The following is a 22,215-nucleotide window of genomic DNA, read 5'->3' on the forward strand; positions in this document are numbered from 1 at the left end:
GCATACATTCATGACAGATAAGCGTTGCACCTTAAAGTTTCACATTATAATTTACAGAATCTAAAATCTTAGCACCAATCTGAAAATATAAGTTTAAGTATATATATGGTTTGGACAAATGTCACTGTCAGCCAGGTTGTATACAAGCACTCTCTACTATTAGAAGATAGAAAAACGGCGTCGTACTTTCATTTTCACTTTGACGTTCAGATTAATCCCGAAGTTTGTGGCAATGAACTGTCTAGTGCAGTACTCAGACAGCGAAGATGAATTATCCGATAAGGAAGATCCAGATTATATAGGAATGAAGCGAAAAAACCCAACGAACTTCAAAGTTTGCACAGAAAATAATAAGAAGTTGAGGTAGGTGGCACGTAATATGGCTTGTCTCATAATTGTAAGTAGGATAATCACGACAGAATGATGTGTATAATTGTTTTAGTCTGTTACTAAAAGTCCATGCGCTTGTGGTGTTATGTTTTTCTTAATTTACAGGTCAGGTGAAATTCTACCCCTCCCAGATTCAATAAAAACTTTATTTTCCTCTGGAAAAAAACGTGAAGACAATCCCGAGGTTCATGAGGGAAGAATTCGATCTTTTGAACATTTGGAAGGAAACTGGGCTACACACATTGGCGTTTCATGTAAGGGACATTCATGATGATATAGATCTAAAGTTAAATTGTATCCGCATGTATGCATTGATTTTCGTTGGAAACTTCAGTTCAATGTATCATGTTCTTAATTAATAAAAGAAATAAGTAGAATATAAATAAAGACATGCTCACATAGATATTGTTTTTAAGCCAAAAGTATGTTTTTTTTAGAAGCTTTTAATGTTTAGTGTAGAAATTGCATGAAGATCCTCAATGCATGAATATGGATTAATTCAAAAATGTAATTAATATGACAGTCTTGCATCTAACTTCATTAAAATTATTTGATAGAAAGAAATCAATATCATTTTCTTTTTCATTATAGATGATCCCGATGAAAGAATGATTGAGTTGATTGATGAACTATTGAAATGCCTGAGGCCACTTGAATTTAAACCAATGAAAGATCTTCATTTGAGTTTGTCAAGAACCGTTGCCATTCGTCATCACTGGATTCAGCCACTGACAGATAGACTGCAAAGAAGATTTAAAATGCTACCAAAGTAGGTTTAAAATGTTGGTATTTATAAAATTTTGATCTGTTGTAAGCAATGCAGAGTTGACATTTTATATCTGTGTAAAGAGTGAAGTTACTTGACTCAACAAGCAATGTAATATTTAACATTACAGAACATGCTGTGAAATTTCTTCTGTGAAGCTGTATACAAATGATGAAAAAACAAGGTTGGTAAATTAGCATGTGTATTAGCTGCATATTGCATGCAATAGTTTACTTAGATCCTTCTCTGAGGCATGAAGGTGCATAGGGCCGATGCTCGTTTCTGGTTTTTGTGATGCTAAGAGGTTGAGAGTACCATAATTTACTTCCCCTAGTTGGGCACCAGTCCATCACAGGTTAACCCCAGCATAAGCTGGTACTCAACTGCAGCTGGGTCGAATGAGACAATGTAGGTAAAGTGCCTTCTCTAAAGACCCAACACACAACATCAAGTGACCACAGTGGGGATAAAACCCGCACTTTTGGGTTAGTGGCCTTTCACCTGTGACCTCTGAACCATGTGCTCCACATATTGCATGCAATCAGTAATGTATTGCTGACAATGAAAAAAGCTGGAGGGATTAAATAAAGCCCATAAATAAACGCATATAAATTTATTAACTGCATACATGTACATTCCATATTGCATGCAGGTCATCTACAAACCATGTTACTAATAATGAATGCCAGTTCCAGTCAAAGCACCATATATAAGGGTGTGGGAGAGAAATTGATAGATTAGACCTTGATTTGAACCACAGATCTCTGGTACTCTAGCCAAGAGCTCCTGCCACTGAGATATCTGGCTTTGATGATATTTTTTCCTTTATTTTCAATTATTTTGCAGACATTGAATTAATAATGTTTTTTATTATAGGACCTTTCTGTCACTGACTGTCTCTGCACCTAGAGATATTCTACAGCAATACACAAAAGCTGTTGATGAGTGCTTTGAGGAATACAAATTACCAAAGTACTATGAGGTATTTATTAAAGTCAAAACAATTTTGGAATTTTATTTCATAAGCAGACATAAATGCTTAGTACACATAGATTGATTAAAAAGTGATAAAAATATTTTTATTTGTGCAATAATTCCATTACAGCAGATACCTTTTTTTGTCATTATTAAAGAGATCATAACAGCTGTTTTTTAAAACAAAATTTTACAGACATAATACTTTTAACATATATATATTTTAAAAAGAATGTTGCAAACATTCATGTAGTAGTACATCTTAAACATTACTATGTATCTTTTCGTGTTAGAATCCCTCCTTCCACATTAGCATAGGCTGGTGTCTCAAAGATGTCATCCCTCAGATTAGTGAAGAAACACTGAACAAATTGCAGGTACGCCATACATTAAGATGTACCTCATAATAATTTCACTTTATAAAAATAATTGGCATAATGAAACTACCATTTATTGATCAAAGAAGGTTGATTATTAAAGGTCAAATTCTCAAAAATGATTCTGATAATCTTCAATCCAAACAAAAATTATAAAGTTTAGAATTCTCATTGCCTAGTTGATTGTGTTATTTCAGGATTTAGTTGATAATGCAATGGAAGAATATCCAGAATTACGGCTATTCGCCATAGAGGAGGCCATTTGTAAATCAGGAAACAAACAATTCCCTCTGCCACTGTCCGATTTCACAGGAGACGGATGATGAATCAAATTAAAAGAGATTGTTAAGTTATCCCATAGCATTCCTTAGATGTCAGGAGAGAGCTGAAAAAACCCACTGAAGGACAAAAACAGTTGGACAAGAAAGATTAGTGCGGTGCAGAGGCCTCCTCCCAAAACACCGTGATACATCTTGATTCTTGATGAGGTTTTTAGGATTGTTGATGCATCAACTAAATAAATAAAGATATAAACCTGTTGTCATCTTGTTATTAAAAACAGAACATTTGCTGTATTTTTAAAATTTTATAGTCAGAAAAGTGTACAGTCAAGAGCCCTGTACAGAACGTTGGACCAAAAGATTCACACAAGCAATTGTGCTAATGAATGTTAGAAATAAAGTGTAATGTTTTGCATTCAAGTAAATACAGTATCAAACAGTACACAGCTCACAAGATAACCTTTAGAGTAACCGCAATTCTATTTCTAAAACACAATATGTTGCCAGACTAAAACTGTACCATACTGAATCCCACATGGTGCCATGGTCGACCAAATTAGAGCTTTAAAATTATATTATCTCAGAGACTGATACTGATGGTCCAATATACATCGTTCTATAAATTTGATTTAATGGTTCGAAAAATGATAATTCAAATGTTTTACATTGACAGAGTAATTGTTTTAGAAAGTGTATTCTCATTTTTACAAACGACGAAAACCAAATATACCAGTGGAAAGAAACTGAGAAATGGAAGAGTAGCATAGCAAATGTATCTTATTTATAAAAAGAGAACTTAAGAATTCACCATAATTATAGTTATCGATTAAAAAAACCTACATAATACAAACAATAGTTAAGGAATAAAGAATCAATAATTGACTTATGGTGTGATCATTTTAGTCGGCTATGCACGTGATCAAATTTTTAGGTCTGACGGCGCGCTGACTGTAATGACCACTTTATGAAATTTAAAGAATGATTCCTTTCTACTTTTTAAAAACTATTTTAAAGATTTATTCGTAAAATTGATTAATTGATATTTTTACCTGTTTTTATCATGCAAATTCCGCTTGTGCTCCAACAGTGTATGTCATTTAACACATTTCGATTTGTAAGAAATTCAGACGCGCGGTGCAAAGCAAATTTCTACGTGATGCTACTAAACACGCTGATTTTAGGCAGTGTACCAATGATGAAATTATTAAAATAACCATAACGGTGTTGGGAAATGTGAAATAGTGGGGCTGGAAAACGGTTGTACTAAGAGAAAGCCCTCGAATATAGCATAAGTTTTGGCACAACAAAACAACAAATACTGTAGGTATTCGAAAAATACAATTATAAAACAGTTGCACGACAAACGCCGGTTTAACACGTGTTCGACTGAGAGAGTTTAGAGACATGCAGATCTGTCCTAATACACCAATCGTCATTTTTGGGTAATCGAAATTTCAATTTATATACATATATTCAAATAGTTTATGCATTAAAATAAATTATTTTACGTTTGAGGTTGGATTTGGATATATGGGTATATTGTATATAAGACCATTGCATTTTCCAAACAAAGAAAAGTGTTTTTGTACAAAACCCATTTTTTTTGTTCAAATCGAACACTATGTTGCAAACAAATATTCTTGATGTTGACGATCTGTTTTGTACACTGGATACCTTGGTCGGTGTACTGTAGTTGCGGTGATGCTACAAACAAAAGAACCGGTTCTTGGCACCGGAAAGACAGATCACTCCAAAAATAGTAACAGTTCGACTCAACACTCCAGCACGGGGAAAACTCGCACACTTGCTGACACCGAGCAATTGGACCATCGTGTATTTAGACTGACTCCGACTGTGTCGATAATACTAAGACCAACTCCAAGTCGAAAACAGGTGAGGGTATATCGGTAATGCATATTTACTATAAATACCCTTTTTCCTTGTTAGTTTGAATGATTTCAAACGAACAGAAGGGATATGATCAGCATTATAAAAGGTGATATATATATACTATATCAGTTTGAGGGAAAACTCCGTAGTAATACTTAAACAATTTCCTTTACATGTCTAGTATGAAGCTGGAACTGTGTTGGTTGGTGGTTGCCCTTGTGTGCGGTCTGATACGCTCCGTGGAAGGGGTGGTCAAGTTGATGTCCTTCAACACGGGACTGACGTCACGCATCCCGTACCGCCAAGAACGGTCCCAGTACATCGAGGGGCACCTAGCACAGAGTCAGCCAGATTATATATGTCTACAAGAGGTAACTGTGATCCTCTAAAGTAGTCTAATAGAATTCAGTTGAATCAGAAATACATGTAGTTGTATCGAATAAAGTATATTACTATGAACCGTAACCCAGATAAATAATGTACAGATACTAAAATGTCCAGTTTTTCATTTTCGTGAAATGTAATATGCAGGTACTGGGTAATCATTTTTATTGGTGGGGGTCAACGTTTGTGGGTAGTCAAATTTTTTTTCCTGGTTCGTGGGGGAGTAATTTCGTCGGTAGAAAATTCGGGATAATTTTATTAAAAATTAAATAAATGCTTGTATATACGTTCGTTGGGATGTAAATTCGTGGGCAAGGATTACCCAGGATAGCCACGAACATTGACCCCCCCCCCCCCCGAATAATGACTTTTACACAGTATATTACAAACGATGAATAGTCTAGGCATGACACGTGACCGACCTCATTGAATATCAGATCATTATTCATTTTCATAACAATATTGTTAAAAAAATTCTCAATGTCAGATATTGTTCGATCAACATTTTGAGATTTACTAGTATCCCGCGAATTCAAAACATTAAAGTCCACAAGATTCATTGCAAATCTTGTTAAAATATTGTCCAACCATTGAATTTATATTTATTTTTCTTCTATAAAATAGTCAATGTCAAAGCTTATCAGAGCCACTGATTGATCGTTTCCTTGTAACGGTGATGACCTAATAGGTTAAGGTCAAAAATATATATGTTAATATTTTTTGAACGAATTTTCATTTTTTTTAAGGTATGGCACTATCGCGAGCTGTACAATATTGTGAAGCAGAACATCGCCACCTATCCTCACTCGTTTAGCGCCATACACAGCAGTACCCCTAGCCTTCTCAGTAACAAGGGTTTTCACTGGCCGCCATGTGCGAGATTTCAAGTCGTCAAAATGTTTTTCAAAATGTGGTGGTATGGTAAGCATATACTTTTTCACCAAAGAACAAGGTGAAAAAAAATAATTCATATCATATAAAAGATTGTTTGCGCTCTATACATTAATCAATTTGTTCGTTCAGTTTTAATGAGAAAACCGGACATTACTTGATTACTGTTTCAAAAAAAATTCAACAGTGATTCAGAAAATTTAGTCCACTTCGCAAATACATGTATATAGAAATTAAAACAAAATAATTTTTTTTCGAGCTTATTTAAAAATAAATATACATCAGGCGCTTGTACATGTAAAGTCTTTTAAATAGGTTGTACGTCCAAAAAGAATGACGTCGACCGTTTGGTCTGTGTGACTGAGAAAGCCGGCTTCATGGATCTTCCACAAGACTGTATCACGTGTCTAACCATGACCAAGCTTACCGCCAGTGCTGCCTTCAGCAACTGCCTGGGATCTATTAGGAACCAAATGAATGTCCCCGGGTTGTTGGTTCTGAGCAAACGGAATTTACATAATACAAAAATGGTTTACTTCCGGCCTAATGTAAAACAGCTTCTTCCACGAGGATACCTAATGGCTGAGGTAAAAGTGTGAGCTTTAACATTATTGTTTGTCGTTGTAATTTTGTTTTTAAGAAGCAATATTTCAACAATAGAGACAAGTGGATGATATTTTACTGTTTCTTTACCTGCTCTTTGTCCTGAGGATCAATTCTGGTTTCACGCATTATTTTTACGTGATCATAAGAACCTAGTCCATCCCATGCAAGTTTGAAGTAAAAGTGGTACGATGGTACGGCAATTGGTCGTAATTCAACTTTTTGTACACAACTCCAGCGTGAATCTAGAGAGGGTCGGGAGTCCAGACCCTCATGAAAAATTCAAATTTATTAAATATGCCTCCCCCCAAGCTAAAATATCCCTCGGATTCCACTTTTCTCCCTGAAAAAAATACTTTGGCTTTAATGGTACAGGACTTTCTAATTGGAGCAATTTATATATAGACCATATATACGTTCTAAGTCAAATTTTGTTTATTGCTACTCTGTGAATTTTTGCTGTAAATAAATCTATTCTATTTATGTAGGTTCCTAAACTTGGCGCCGTTGCTTGTACACATACAGCCGCAAATTTAGGCAAAATATATTACGAGCGTAAGTTTCCGCTTTTTTTTTTCAAAATAAAAATAGCTTTTCATATGAATTTATGATACAAATTGAATGCATGAAATACTTTTCTTTTTTCAGCAAATTTAAAATCCCAAATTAGCAGTTGGGAAGAGGAAAATATGCAGGACGCCGGCATTTTGATACGAGATTTATCTTCCTTTCCCAAAACCATAATAATGGGGGATCTCAACAGCAGTCCCTCTATTCCGGATAAACAAATACAGGGAGACTTTGAAAGTAAAGTGACCACAAGCTTTCTATTTAAATATGTTTTTCCTGAAATATTCTTTAAAATTTGCATGTCAAGGAAATAAGCTGGGGATATCAAAGAGGTCATTTGTTTTCGTAATAAATCAACAGCTTTGAACATGATATTGATATTTTATATGTATATGATTATTATTTAATTTTTCTCTTCCAAAAAAAAAGCTGAGTTTTATGTTGATATGTACATTTTATATGACCAGGGACCCTAGCACTCTTTACGAAGAAAAACTACACCACCCCTTACACGGACCTGTGTGGGTTGTGTACCTTTTGTGCTGAGAACAACTTGGTGCCATATAAAACAAGCTGGATTTTGGACCATGTATTGATCCGAGGCATGAAAGCTCAACAAGCTAAGGTATAACACATGTAACTGGAGGAGGGTTTGGGAAGGGCTGGGATTGAGATAGTTTTATTAAGTGTTTAGTTTCTAAGGGTTTCTAGTACTAAATAATTAAAAGATTCATTCCTTAAGGAGGCTGAGTGGCCAACGTATTAGCAGTCAAATCTATGACCGCGTTGGTTTATACGGTACTAGAGCATTCGTCTGGAACTGCATCCGTCGTGCTTCCCCGGAGTGAACGGGGTGAGGAAATGTTGGCGTAAAGAGCAAGAGTTATAAGGTTGAGGCGCACTGTGGGTCGTAAGGTAAAAGGTAAAAACAAGGTTAGGTATGCCGTATTCCCAGAGGTCCACCAAAAAATACAACTCCAGAGAAATAAACTAAGTGTGAAGGAGTAGGTATTTATTATTGAATTTCAAAGGACAATAATAAACAAAAAAGGGACACCGATGGAGGTGGCCGGTCATGCGTCTGGCTGATATATTCAGTCTAAAGACCACGCCCTCTGAATTGAACTTGAATGATTAATTATTATAAGATAAATTATTGTTTTTACAGAGAGTGATGGACGTGAAGATACCTGGGCACAATGTCCACCCCTCGGACCATTACGGGATACAAGTGGAGGTGAATAGCGCCACCTAGTAGGTTACTCTTCCGAAGGCAACTGTGACGTTATGGACCAACTAAATAAAAACAATTATAAAATTTGTTTAAAAAAATCAATAAAACATTTTTTTTTTGCATCATGGTATTCACCATAAAAGTACTGCAACTTTCTATTAGGAAAAGATTGGTTTCCATTATACATTGTTGATGTCGGGTGATGAGTTAGTTTGAAACCGTTTTACTAAATCGATAAATACGTTCGTTATGTATTTCAGATAATTTTATGAAAACACAACAACGCTTTTCTATACTAAATATGATTGCTGTGATCATTGCACAAAAAATCGAAAACCTTCTGGTTTCCAGTATACCCCAAATCAGTTTGTTTCATTAATGAAAATTCAGTATAGTGTATGCACCCCTGTGAATGTGTTCGGTTTGTTTTCTTTATCGTTGCTAAGTATGTTATAAATCCAAAGGTACTCAAATGAAAGTTCAGGAGACTTCCACGAGATTTGTTCAGTTCCTGTAAAATTACGAGCGGAAGTATTAGTGTTTGGATAATATTCTCAAAATACGTAAGTACTTGTAGTTTTTCATATCATATCCTACTTTGATTTATATTAAAAAACGAAAATATATCAAGATAAAGGTCTTATTTGATCATCTAGCGGTTATTTAAACTAAACGATGATATTCAGAACAGGGTTATCGTTCGTGTTCAACCATTCTACACGTGCACCCCTGCGAATGTTATTTAAATTTTAGAACACGTGGTTTTATTTGGCCCTTTCAGTTTCGCAGTAAAAATCATGCCTCGCGTTTATAGTCTATTTCATAGAACATAAGTACTTGTAATCAAATATAAAATCTAGACGTGTATTGATTATAAACTTTATCTTCATTAATTGGTGGATAAAATGAATTCTAGAAATAAATGTGACAATAGAAATAGGTTTTTTTCTACTGTTTCAACAATTAACATGTTTAGTAGCGACCCCCCCCCCCCCTAAGAATTAATTTTCGATCCGCGCCTGGCGTAGTAATAGCCCAATAGTGAAACAGACTATACTATTTTATGCAGAATATATTTGTCTACAGAACCTAGATTCTAGGAAATACACTATAACCACGTGGCACAATTTTTACCGAAACTGGAAGGGTCAAATAAAACCACGTGGTCTAAATTTATATGAAAATAACATTCGGAGGGGTGGTATAAATGGCAATATATTGAGATTGTATCCTTAAAACAGCCATTGCATTCAACACCTCACCATGTTTAGGCTACCATGTTCAGGCATATCATGCTGTTAAAGCTGAACACCGCTGGTAAATAGGCACCGTCAACTCACACAGGAACCTAGTATATAAACCCCTCGATTTCGTTACACCCGATTGCACACCTGAAACTCAAGGCCGACGTTTAGTATTCCTTTCGTGGTCTTTAGATTTTGTGCATTTATTTTCTTATTTTATGTGCATATTCTGTTGTAAATAATGCATTGACCAATTGATTTGATGTTAGTATTCTCCTGGCTTGAAAAAAGTGCGTAAAATTTGATAATTTCATCGCGACCGAGTAACACGGAGAGGCAAAATGTACGTCCACGCAGGTGAGACCTCTACACCAAAGTACTCTGAACTGTTTAGAGGTCTTAGCCTTATATAGGGGTTGTAGGGACAACAGTAATGAAAGAGAATTATAGCGGACAGTGCCTATTTATGAGCGTTGATCAGCTTTCACTAATTGAGTTCATGATGTCTGATCTGGATCTTTCCAGTAACACGCTTTACTTTTGATGCAGATTCGTGGGTTATCTATTTGTCATATTAGGTGCATGGCGTGAATTTTTTAAAAACATTATACATGTATTTACATCCAGCAAGTATCATTTCCTCTATTTCTTACGGAAATTGATTGTAAATGTAATTCATAGCTGTGTAAAAATTGACAGGACTGAAATTTACAGGCCCCGTTTATCGATTGGTCGAAACCTACAGCATCACGGACTGCACGAAATAATCATGATGATTTTAACCTCAAATTCCCAAAGGAAACGATTTGGCTGTTTCTTGTATTAACGGTAATATAGTTATTTTTTTTTACGTTTTCCAACCAATTGATTGATTTGTTAATGAAAAGTGTAAATATGAATAATATGATTCATGCGGGTATGAAGGTAGCAATCATTGCATAAAAAACTCGGGTTATGCATTTTTCTGAAATGTCGCCACATACAAATCCCGCATGAATAACCAAAGAAAGCATTTTACTGTTTAAGTAATTGCAAAGTAAAAAAAAACCCATTATAGTCCATATCGAAGCGTACATGCCTTATGCCTTATTGCTTCAATGCTTTTTATAGATTAGTCCGTTTCTCACCTTGAGAGTTCCATAAATAATCTAAGTTTGCATTCATTTGAGATTTAAACTATTTTTCTTCATATAATTACATTTTTTAAAGTTCAGGCCCCGCCGTCACCAACGTTCCTCAAGTCAATACTCAGCCTCAAATCTGAGGTTTTACCTCAAATTTATGCACATTTCTTTAAAGGATTTGATTTGAGGAATGTGTTGAGGGATTTGAAAATGTTGGTGACGGTGGAGCCTGATTACATTTGAGAATTGTGTTTATCTGCACTGTAAACTAAGTGACACACTTGTCTGTCAACTTTAACATAGTTTATCAATAGCCTTACATTTACTCTCGCAGAACATAAGACGACTTACGTTTTCAGTTGAAATTTTATAAACACAAACATCAGCAATATGTAGTAATTGTTCAGTGCACATATGCATCATTCCGAAACTGATATTTTGCGGCGATTTTGAGCAGGACAAGCCTCACGCGAATACAGGTATATGTGATCCGAATAATTATAAATTTCTAAAACATAATTTGAAAATTTCTTTGCAACAAAAGATATAAAATACTCGTTTTAACTGATTCACCTGGGAATATCATCAAGGAAAGCCAAAGAATTAAAAAATTGATGTGATTCCAACGTAAAGGACAAGAACGTAGAAGGCCTGACAAATCCCCCCATACCCAGGATTTTTAAATGACTTATGAACATTAAAAAAAATCTGTACATACGAAAGTGTGTATCTGTACATGTACATGTGATTATTTAACTGCATTTTCTGCTAAATAAGAAATATACATTAATACATGCACTTGGTACTTATCTTTGTTTTATTTGTTTTATTTACTTCCAAAACACTACAGCATGATCTCTTATTTGTGCTAGCGCTATTTTTATTCGACATTGTTTGTACAGAAAATGAACATTACATAATTGTTGTCATTAAACAAATGCTATTAAATATTTTTTCATAATGATTCAATAAAAAAGCAAATATAATTTATTTAAGAGCAAATGAGTTCAAAAATAAAACGCCGTCTACACCATTCGAACACCCTCTCAATCGAGAAGTATGGACTACGAGCGCCCGCATAACACAGTGAGCTACGTTGACACATTAGGTTAAAAGTGAATAAATTAAACTGTTTGACAATAATTAATAAAGTAAAATGTTTTTAGTGAAAACCACGAATTTGACCCATTATGGATCTAGCTCCATTTTAATAAATCAATAATAAAAATAAATAAAAAAATATTCTTAAAATAAAAGTACTTTTAGAATGAAGTCCATTCATACCTAAATTTTGCAATTAAGAACAGTGAATGATCCAAGATTTTGGCATTTTTGCAAGCTTAATTTGGAAACCTATACCTGTTGTGTTTATAGAATTACGGCACATTATTGACTCCCATAGTGAAATTTATGCTAAAAACAATTCATACAAACCGAAAATTAATATTCTAACTTTAATTGAAATTCTTATAGGGACAGTAAGACGAAAAATAAGTTAGCTATGCAGTCAGTCGATGCGGAGTCTCCGTAAGCGGAGATCACATGGAGGTCACACTAATATAATGTATTTATCGTCTCTACATTGACTGAATTTGACAATGGAGACGCTTGTACGTGCACGGTCTCTTGACATAGTGTGGATGACCCGTGACTTAAAGTGAAATCATAACCCCAAGGTGTACACACTTCTCTGTAACCTCTCCCTTTGTTTCCTTGGAGGCGAGATGCTTATTGCTGGTTTCGTTTTAGATGGAAATATTCCATTAGCAGTACCACTGTGTACCACAATCTTCATTGACCTGAGAGAAATATTTGAAAAATACTTTGTTTATATATTAAGACATTGAATGTATAGTTCAATGCCGCTTATGAGTTGTCGGTGGCGGGATAAATAAGTCTTATGGCGGAGAGTGGAAACAAAAAATTATACATTATCTTATTTAGGTATAGTTGGGAACATTATACATGTACACGTACATGTATTTTCTTTCGTTTTAATTGATATAAGTCATAATTGTCTAGTGAATGTTTTAAAGAAAGAAATGTTTGGGTTTTTTAAACAGCAAAATAAGTAAAAAAAAATTATTTACTTCTATAAAAATTTTCAATTTGATCTCACAAGCATTTTGTCAAAATCGATAATATCTAATATTTTCCGCAATATGGATATTAGCGGGAAAAAATTATCTTGTTGATTCGAGTGAATAATTATATCCAATGAAATTCATAGTCACGAGTCACGTGGTGACGAATGTATGATTGGTGTTCGATTAGCACGAGAAATCACTTCTAGCCCATCTTCTGAAAAAAGACGCATCAAATTTTCAACAATAAAATTTTTATTTTTTTTAATTTTATTTATCATACCATGATTTAAATGTTTAGAATTTTTATATTTTTGTTGCAAAGCCATTGCACTACCCTGGAGACGGCGCATTTTGCGACTTTGACATGGTATGGGACAGGTTTCAAGAGATTTTTCTGTTTAAGAATTTTTTTTGGGGGGGTGGGGGGGGGTGGGAGGGGGGTGGGAGGGGGTTGTTGGTCACGTCGTCAATGAAAGGATCAAAAAGTTTATTTAAAAAAGGATGAGGCAGTGATTCTTAAAATTTAGTGTACACGATACATTTTTGTTTTGTTCACAATTTTAAATAAACTTCCGGTTCCACTGTATGCCTTCTGGGCTAGTCGGCAAATATACATTTGCTTGTCATTTTTGTGAGAATAGATAAGAAGTGGTGTAAAATTCAGTGAATTAAAAACAAGGTTTTCTGTCAAAACTTTCAATATTTCTGCCAACAGTAGGGCCTCCATATATAGATTTTGACTTCCCGCAGTTGAAGGTTTGTGAAGAAGGATGGCAGTCAATGTTCCTGGACTCGTGGCCGTTATTGTTTTCTATGTGTTAATTCTTGCTCTTGGACTATGGGCAGCAAGAAAAAACAAAGGAGAAACAAAGAGCGAAAATATAATGTTGGCTGGCCGAAACATCAACCTTTTTGTGGGGATGTTCACCATGACAGGTAAAGAAAAAGAAAAATTTGTTAGTAAGACGTTAAAATTAAATGACGGTCGAATTTTCATATTATTGACGTCGCACAAAATGAATTATATTGAAAATTGGTAAATGAAAAAAAAAATGTTTTCTCGAATATGAATATGAAATATTCAGACATGGTTTCAGGCTATTCACTATTTACAGAGTAATGGAGAGGGCAATACAATCATGACATTTTTATATACCGGTTTCTGACTCTAAATATCGCAGTGGTTGATATATCATTTATCATCACAGGTAAAATACTTCATCAAATAATTCATACGGTTCACTAAAACCACGCTATGGAACACTTTATTTTAGTTTCTAAAGATGCAAGTGCACTGTGCAATTTTTACAAAGCGGTGATACTTCTTGTACTTAGCAAGTTCAACGTTTAAGATTATTGATTGTTTGGACCCCCAAAATGATTTTTGAAACTTTTGCCCTGTATTTTGCTATTTTGCACGCATTTTAAGTATATAATCCACATTTGTATTTAAAAAAACAACAACATCATCACTGAAGTTAAGAAGATGGGTGGATAAGGCGTATAAAATGCCCATACACGGTCGGACAAGCTACTGAAAAATTAAAATATCAATGAATCTGATATTTAAAAAAAAAATCATTTAAAACAATATATATTTAACATATCAGTGATTTTAAACCTATAAATATGTTCAATACTTGGAATATGTTGACTTAAACAGGCGTGTGCGTATCAAAACCTGCAAATACTGTCATTTTTTAGAACTTCAAGGCATTGTCTTTTATAGAGTGGGTCTGTGCTCCATATTTTTCTCATAGTCTAAATAAGGTCTAATGGAAAACAAACTGATTTCAATCAACAAAAACGTGGAGAGATGACCCACTATACATTAAAGATATTATTTTGTATCCCAACAATTGAACGTTTTGAAAAAAAAATAAGTCCGTAAATTCGTGGCCAAAGTCACACATAATATTTAAACATCCGTCTTTGTTGTGTCTGAAATGGCTCAATGGTTAGAGTACCTGGCAAATAAAAGATAAAAAAAAAAAAGAGTACCTGGCGTAAACTAACCTTATATATCTAGGGTTTTTATTATATGGGTTCGATACCACCAAAATTTCCAGCAATATTGTTTTTCCTTATCTTTTGTTAAATATATTAAAAACTGAATATAGTTAGAAATTGTGCTTTTGCAAACTTGTATCATAATATATTTGAATAGATTTAATCGGGAAAAATAAATTCAAAATTGTATTTCACGACTAAACCGAATGGGCATTTGCGCCATCTGATTCCCCCATCTTCAAATTTCATAAGAATATAAGGAGAGCTTATCAGATGACTTAAGAGTTGAAAGGTGATACAAATCAACGTGTTTTTCTTGATATTTTTTGGAAATATAGGAGTTTATGATAACTATTAATATTATTTAAATTTTACATTTAATTCTTAATAAAAGATTTATATAAAAATAAATGATGAAACCGACATTTATGCATGAAATACCGACTGGGCAATTTTAATTTTTTTAAAATAATTGTGTTAATTTACCAGAGAATCTATTTCTAACTGTGTTTGGGGAATTTCAGGACGGGGAGAAACCGTTTGCAACTGTAGAAGGGCGAAAAACTCATGTAGCGAAAATAACTATAATGTACAGTGTATTCAGTATTTCTATTTCAAAATTTTTGATTTCAATTATTCATGATGGCATAACAAATGAAAAAAATATGTTAAAACAATTATATACTTCAAATTTCTTACAAAAACTCTTTGATAGCGGTACATTTTGAATATTTTCAGTTTTATTGATGGTCAAATGGAACTCAAAAGTAGAGGAATTTTCTTTCTTTTGTAGCTACCTGGGTGGGTGGAGGCTTTATAAATGGCACAGCGGAGTATGTCTACACCCTAGGGCTGGTCTGGTGCCAAGCTCCTCTTGGGTATGCCGTCAGCCTCGTACTCGGTAAGTTGTAAACTCAAGAAACTTGATTTTAAGTCGTCGAAATATATGGATCTAGGAATTGATAAAAAAGTAAACGTTTTTACGACCACTCCTCTTCATTGGTAGGAGGTGTATTCTTCGCCCAAAGAATGAGGTCCCAGGGTCACGTGACGATGTTAGATCCATACAGCAGGAAATTCGGCAACAAGATGGGAGGGATTCTGTACATCCCTTCACTTCTAGGGGAGGTCTTCTGGAGCGGAGCCATTCTCTCGGCGTTAGGTAAGTAGATAAACACGTGAAGTGGTATGCTCTCTGCACCATTGTTGCCTTTACAGGTATGATCATAATTGTAATGCATGTACTAGCCACTGATGTCTCCTGTACAGGTATATTCAATTATTCATCATTGATACTTGTAATAATGGAGTTCACTTTTTACAGTTAATGGAGCTTGATGGTCAACAAATTAATGAAAGAAAAAGTCCAGATATTTTAGGAGTTAAAATTTGAACATTTTTCTATATCTTTATATATAGCTTTTCATTTAAAGAAAGTAAATATAGTCAAAAACAGTCGCGACCTTCAATCCCTCTTAACGGGTGAATTTATCAATGTACATGTCATACATGCACAGAACTGGGGTACTCTAATGACTGTGTGGTAACATTTCCAGGGTCCACACTGGCCGTCATCCTGGACATTGACCAGACCCTGTCCATCATCATCTCGGCCTGTATCGCCGTCCTCTACACACTGTTCGGGGGACTGTACTCAGTCGCCTACACGGACGTACTCCAGCTTACCTGTATGTTTGTCGGTCTGGTGAGTGTGTTTTTGTGTGGGCGTTAGCCATCCTTTGATATATACATTGGATCAGTGTATATATCAATCATTTAAAATTCTAATTAAAACCACATCACTCTCCCTGTTCAGTAAACGAAATATTTAAACAAAGAGTCTTTCTTTTAATGATTCATGTGGGTATGAAGGCAGCGAGCATTGTAGAAAAAACATAACCCGCAGTAGAGGGTTATGTAATCTTCAAAGTTCGCACGAATTATAAAAGAAAGTTAAATGGATTATTGAGTTAATAAAAAAGAGAAATTAAAAGCAACTAAATTATTACGCCAGATAGAAGAAATGGCCAATGCTTCAGTCTGACGTCAATTCGTGCAGTGCACGATTGTGTTAGGTAACTGAGGGTTTCAAATCAATTGATGGATAGAACTTCTGGTTTCAGCCCAGTTAGTTTCTATGAATATCAATTGCTATGGTATTTTTTTTTTACGAAAAGTATACCTCTACGGGGTAGAGTTACCTCGCTTGGGTCACACTATGTTCTTCCTGAAAACTCGTCTTGGTTTTCCCTCAGTGGTTGAGTATTCCATTCGCCATGACAAACGAGCATGTGACCAGCATCACAACCAATTCCTCCACGGTCTGGATCAAGGAACTGGAGCCCAAGTACGTGGGTTACTACATGGACTCGTTCATGCTGCTGATACTGGGCGGGATTCCGTGGCAGGCCTACTTCCAGAGAGTCCTGTCCGCTAACTCCGCCTTCAACGCCAAGATGCTGTCCATCACCGCCGGGCTAGGGTGTGTCATTATGTCCGTACCGTCGGTCTTGATCGGGGCCGTCGCTGCTAACACAGGTGGGTGGGGTTACGGTGGTATTTTTTATACATGAGGACTGCATCATTCTCTTATGAATGAAGTATCTGTCAAAATAAAGTTCAGCGCAACGCATTTTGTAAGGGGTTTAATTTCTTTTTTCAACCATTTTCTCTAAAGTAAGGGGAAATAATACTTTTTTGTTGAAAAATTGATATTACTGCTTCAAATAGACATAATTTGCTATAAACTTTACAAAAGGGTTGGAACATTATCCAAGCCACCCCTCTTTTAAATTAAAACATTTCCCTAGCTTGTGTGTACACGTTTGTATGTAAATTTAAGAAAAGTGAACAATGACAATTAAAACGAACGTACTGTCAGCTAAAACCTGCATAGTATCATTGTGCTCGTTAGTCAGTTTGTGATTGATGGTTGTAAATGGGTATTACATTCCAGTCATATAATATTTAATCAAACCCCCGTAGGATGATTTATGAATGACAAGCCTCGGGTATTTTCTGAGAATCTAGTTATAAAATGTCACATTATACATTTTGCGACGTGCTTCTCGTATCAATCTTATCAATACAGTATAATGATCTTATTTGATGTCACGGCATAATAAACTTCTAGCATTTAACATATAGCAAGTTCTTGTTATAAGTTGTGAACATAGGCGTTGGAACCACCGGGGGGGGGGGGGGGGGCTAAGCCCCCCTTCCACTTTTTTTGCAAAGTTGTACATAACTATAAACAAAAACCTTTATTTTTTTGCCTGTCAAGATTTTTGACAAGTTTCCCACCCCCCAACTTTCAATTTGCTTCCGACTTCACTGTTGAAAATTTCTTTGTCTGTGATATATGCTATATTACAACCAATATTCATATCCTTGTATCTATATGTAGTTTTTAACACTAATTCAGATTGGAACGCAACAACGTATGCAACAGTGGACAAGAAGCCCGTCCCCATTCCTAGCGACCAGGCGTCCAACATCCTCCCCCTGGTCATGCAGTACCTGACACCCACCTGGGTCTCCTTCATCGGCCTGGGGGCCGTGGCTGCGGCCGTAATGTCGTCCACGGATTCCTCCATTCTCTCAGCGAGCTCCATGTTTGCCAGAAATATCTACAAGATGATATTCCGTCCCAAAGTAGGTTTTGAATACATGCGCGGATCAAGAATTATTTTTTTTTGGAGGGGGGGGGGGGGGCTGTTTCCAAGAGATAATTGTGTTTTCTGGGAAGGGGGATGGGTCCAAAGACTATTTTCATTAAATTTACTATGTGAATTTGATAAGTTTGAATTTTCCGGGGGGGGGGGGGGGCGGAACCTCCAATTAATCTTTTAATCCGCGTGGGGCATGAAAATGTTATCCTTACGTAAGTTGGTAAAACAGTATGTTAGCAAGCAGGCGATGAGTCGGTGTAAAGGCGAAAAGTCATCCCCTGTTGCAATTTTAATTGACTTATGAAATTGACATATAAAGTTAAAGAACGTTTATTAATGATGATCATGCTTGATTCATTCGTAAAGTAGGAAGAATTTCTCTCCCTCGACAGAAATAATTGACATAATCAAACGTTTCAATGACATCCATCCTGGAAGTTAAATAGTTTTCTTAATCAAGTTAAATGGCACGTTTTTGCATCAAAAAAGGATCATCTTAATCAAATATTCTCTTATCATTCATCATAATGTATTATCAAATGTATTATCAAGTTGGAAGATAAAGATCTCACAAGAAAAAAAATGATCGCATGTTTTTTTTTAAAGGGGTTTTAACATTATTTATAATTTCTTTCTCCTGTAAATTTTCTTGTAGGCCTCTGAGAGGGAAATAATGTGGGCGATGAGAATCTCCATCTTCTTTATCGGCGCCCTGGCAACTTTCATTGCGATTGTTGTTGAATCAGTCTACGTGCTGTGGTTCCTATGCTCAGATTTGTTGTACGTCATCAGCTTTCCACAACTTTTATGTGTTGTCTACCTTAGGGACACCAACACTTACGGATCGGTTGTCGGTTTTGTTGTCGGTGTAGTTCTCCGATTAACCGGTGGTGAATATACTCTGCATATCACGCCCGTTATCAAATATCCATGGTACTCCGAGTCAGAGGGATTACAATTATTTCCGTATAAAACCTTCGCTATGTTGGTTACTTTCACTTCCATCGTTGCTGTTTCCAGCTTAACAGCGTACGTATTTGGACGAGGATTGCTTTCTTCGAAATTCGATATTTTTAAATGTTTTGAGGGAAAATCAGAATGTTCAGTAGAATTGCATGTATCGTCATCATCAACAAAATACAACGACAACCCTGCGTATGCGCACTCTCAAAACCAACTTCATGGAAGATACCAATCAAAGAGAGAAATCCCAGAGAAATGAATCTTGATTCATACCAAATCTTATTTTAAATTTTTAAAAAATACTTTTATTAAGTAAAATATAGAACTGTCTCTGATTATTTTTATATTCTGTCCAAGCAATTTTCAGCATCATTGTTTGCCAAACATTTCGATTTTCATGCTTATATTTCTATGCTCAAACTAACAAACTATTTTTTTTATAACGCGCATTCTTTTCCTTCTGGTTGAAGTGCATGGCGAAAATGAAAATAAATAAAAAAATCCACTGGGATTTTGCATTGAAAAAAAGTTGATAATGCCGAAAAATTAAGCGAGATGTTAACAAATTAAAATGAATTTAATATTTAGCGATTTATCATTTTGTCAATGCATTTGTACGTATGGAACGAAATTTTATTGAGTAAAACTTAGGACAGCGGAAAAAGAAAGCGCGTTATAAAAAATTTAGTTTTAGCAAATGCTACTCAGAGCAGTTACCACAGGCTAGCCCGAGGAAATGCCGTTCTGCCCATCTGAGTAGCATTGATTCGCATGCCCGATCTTACCATGTGGGAGAGTTTTGGGAACGGAAGCCTCGAGGACCGATCTTTAGACTTTCTGTTAAAGATTTTCTCTCATAAAGATTAAAAGGTTTAAACCATATGTATGCGTATTTGAGATGTAATGCAGAAAATCATCAAAATACAAAATGGCTTTATTCCCAAGTCAAATTCTTATGGAATATATTATAAATAGATTTAAGATGAACTTAAGTGTTTAGGAGCAACCCCCTCCCCCTTTTTCAACCTCCACATCAATAACATATATCATAATGACGTTTTGCATTGTATTCGAATGGCTAAGTCACGTGACTAGGTATTTAAAAATGAAACATGTTGCCATCAAAATGAATTTTTATTAATATTCCTAATAAATTGAGATGAAAAATATGTTAAGTACACAATCAGACTTAATGTTTTTGTATTTTCTGTTTTCCAAACGATTTAACTTGTTGAGATTTTCAGTGCAATGGCATCAGCAACTGGACTGCTGAGAGATTTGTCCGCATTTTACTCCCTTTGTTTTTTAGTCAAGGTCTGTGTTTACGAGAAGGGACTCGTGAATCAGTCTGCTCGTGTCTTTTGTTTCAATTAGTGTGATACTTAAACGCTTTTACTAGAAAAAAGAGCCGAGAAAAGAATGGCTTAATCCAATGAAAACGGTCCACGGAGAAAAAGAACTTTCGCGAAGTAACTCGGTTAACTCCACAAAATGTTAACCTATGTGAATCGTAAAACCACGTACAATGGCATGCATTAATAGTGCCGTGGATGTTGTAATTAAATCTCTAATGGAAGTTCCAACTTTCACCAATACATTTAATAACAAACAGGGTGGTGATGGCCGGAGTCTTAAATGGAAAATACTAGCATACGACAACTTGTTTGTAAAATTGCATATAATTGCCAGAATTTATATCTCCTCTGCATTACTAGTAAAGTTTAATAGGGAAAAAGGATTTTTTGTGTGGAAAATTCATGTCTAGGCTATCATAAATTTAATTTTATCAATTGACATTTTGATGTTAGTAAATAATTCAATTAGTTTCAACGTGGCAGGACACTGTAATATTATGATCCTTTTTGTAGAATAGGAAAATTAAATTGATTTGCAGAACCAACATTTCATTTTTGTCATTTCATCAATAGTTATCCAATACTTTTATAGTTTGTATATAAAACATTCAACGATTTCTATTTTATATTGATACAAAACATATACATTGATTTTTAACTATTTACCCTTATAGATCAAAGTTTTGTGAACGTGCTGATCAAGTTAAGAAAAATAAACACCATTGCATTTAATAAAAAGAAGAAAAAAGAAATAAATGCTTGTATTGAAAGTGCATTTTACATGTGCGTAATGTGCAAGAAAATGAGAGAGAGAGAGAGAGAGAGAGAGAGAGAGACAGACAGACAGAGAGAGAGCTTTTTATGTTTGCGTTCTTCAATTATTATTGATTATAGAACAAAAAATATCCCTACATTGTATATACAATTTTCTACCTGTATTGAATCGTTTCGTTATAGAAAACGATCCCACATAAACAAATATATCACTTGATTAAGCAATTCTGTAGGAAAACCAATTCCCTAGCAAATTTTTTTAAAAATTATTCTATAAAACTCTTTAACTCTTTATTCAAAATCTGGGAATAAACCATACAGTTGGCAAATACATGTAAAAATTGGTAAAAAAAGTGGAGATAAAAAATACATGTACATGTACATATGTGCAAACTGTCCCATACTTTAGAGATATACGATATGTCCTTTAAGAATCATTTCACTGAGTTGTTCAAGAACTTGTATATCTTCATTAGTCATAAACCAAATTTTTAATCTAAAATAACTTTTATATACCAGTTTGACAATTTAAAATTGTCAATAAATTTATGAAGTTTATAGCTTTCAAATACTAATTAATTTGGTTGATATAGGACTTGGGATTTTTTTCTTCTTAGAATGACGTG

At 34.9% G+C, this 22,215-nt stretch overlaps 4 protein-coding genes across 5 annotated transcripts in view; 3 read left to right on the forward strand and 1 right to left on the reverse strand.

The window, feature by feature from the left end:
* LOC105336028 (alanine--tRNA ligase, cytoplasmic) overlaps positions 1-22,215 on the reverse strand; it is a 609,144-nt gene that overhangs the window by 110,851 nt on the left and 476,078 nt on the right. The gene's annotated exons all lie outside the window — the stretch shown is intronic.
* Positions 225-3,042, forward strand: LOC105336036 (U6 snRNA phosphodiesterase 1). Of its 2 annotated transcripts, XM_011440209.4 has the most exons (7): positions 225-363; positions 496-644; positions 982-1,159; positions 1,287-1,340; positions 2,033-2,138; positions 2,425-2,508; positions 2,706-3,042. In XM_011440209.4, the coding sequence occupies exons 1-7, from the start codon at positions 233-235 to the stop codon at positions 2,829-2,831; spliced, it is 828 nt and encodes a 275-aa protein (XP_011438511.3). In that variant the 5' UTR covers positions 225-232; the 3' UTR covers positions 2,832-3,042. The 2 variants fall into 2 exon arrangements, with proteins under 2 accessions (XP_011438511.3, XP_019926096.3); XM_020070537.3 differs by lacking the exon at positions 1,287-1,340.
* LOC105336037 (uncharacterized) lies at positions 4,514-8,476 on the forward strand. Its single transcript, XM_034481443.2, has 8 exons — positions 4,514-4,682; positions 4,861-5,050; positions 5,810-5,984; positions 6,270-6,541; positions 7,046-7,112; positions 7,206-7,364; positions 7,595-7,752; positions 8,296-8,476. The coding sequence occupies exons 2-8, from the start codon at positions 4,862-4,864 to the stop codon at positions 8,380-8,382; spliced, it is 1,107 nt and encodes a 368-aa protein (XP_034337334.2). The 5' UTR covers positions 4,514-4,682; position 4,861; the 3' UTR covers positions 8,383-8,476.
* On the forward strand, positions 13,361-19,909 carry LOC105318209 (high-affinity choline transporter 1). The gene is made up of 7 exons (XM_011415184.4): positions 13,361-13,752; positions 15,620-15,727; positions 15,833-15,988; positions 16,383-16,531; positions 17,082-17,364; positions 18,251-18,480; positions 19,153-19,909. Exons 1-7 carry the CDS (start codon positions 13,587-13,589, stop codon positions 19,717-19,719), a joined length of 1,659 nt encoding a protein of 552 aa, XP_011413486.3. The 5' UTR covers positions 13,361-13,586; the 3' UTR covers positions 19,720-19,909.

The sequence above is a fragment of the Magallana gigas genome, chromosome 3 (genome assembly GCF_963853765.1).
Source record: "Magallana gigas chromosome 3, xbMagGiga1.1, whole genome shotgun sequence".
NCBI lineage: Eukaryota > Metazoa > Mollusca > Bivalvia > Ostreida > Ostreidae > Magallana > Magallana gigas.

What these genes read in the sequence shown, in the direction of transcription:
- LOC105336037 (XM_034481443.2), top strand. Translation starts at nt 4,862, where the DNA reads ATGAAGCTGGAACTGTGTTGGTTGGTGGTTGCCCTTGTGTGCGGTCTG. An exon ending in ATTATATATGTCTACAAGAG is followed by an intron (nt 5,051 to 5,809) that starts GTAACTGTGATC and finishes ATTTTTTTTAAG; the next exon opens with GTATGGCACTATCGCGAGCT. An exon ending in AGGCAAAATATATTACGAGC is followed by an intron (nt 7,113 to 7,205) that starts GTAAGTTTCCGC and finishes TTCTTTTTTCAG; the next exon opens with CAAATTTAAAATCCCAAATT.
- LOC105336036 (XM_011440209.4), top strand. Translation starts at nt 233, where the DNA reads ATGAACTGTCTAGTGCAGTACTCAGACAGCGAAGATGAATTATCCGAT. An exon ending in ACAAATGATGAAAAAACAAG is followed by an intron (nt 1,341 to 2,032) that starts GTTGGTAAATTA and finishes TTTTTATTATAG; the next exon opens with GACCTTTCTGTCACTGACTG. An exon ending in AAACACTGAACAAATTGCAG is followed by an intron (nt 2,509 to 2,705) that starts GTACGCCATACA and finishes GTGTTATTTCAG; the next exon opens with GATTTAGTTGATAATGCAAT.
- LOC105318209 (XM_011415184.4), top strand. Translation starts at nt 13,587, where the DNA reads ATGGCAGTCAATGTTCCTGGACTCGTGGCCGTTATTGTTTTCTATGTG. An exon ending in GGGGATGTTCACCATGACAG is followed by an intron (nt 13,753 to 15,619) that starts GTAAAGAAAAAG and finishes TTTCTTTTGTAG; the next exon opens with CTACCTGGGTGGGTGGAGGC. An exon ending in AGATGATATTCCGTCCCAAA is followed by an intron (nt 18,481 to 19,152) that starts GTAGGTTTTGAA and finishes ATTTTCTTGTAG; the next exon opens with GCCTCTGAGAGGGAAATAAT.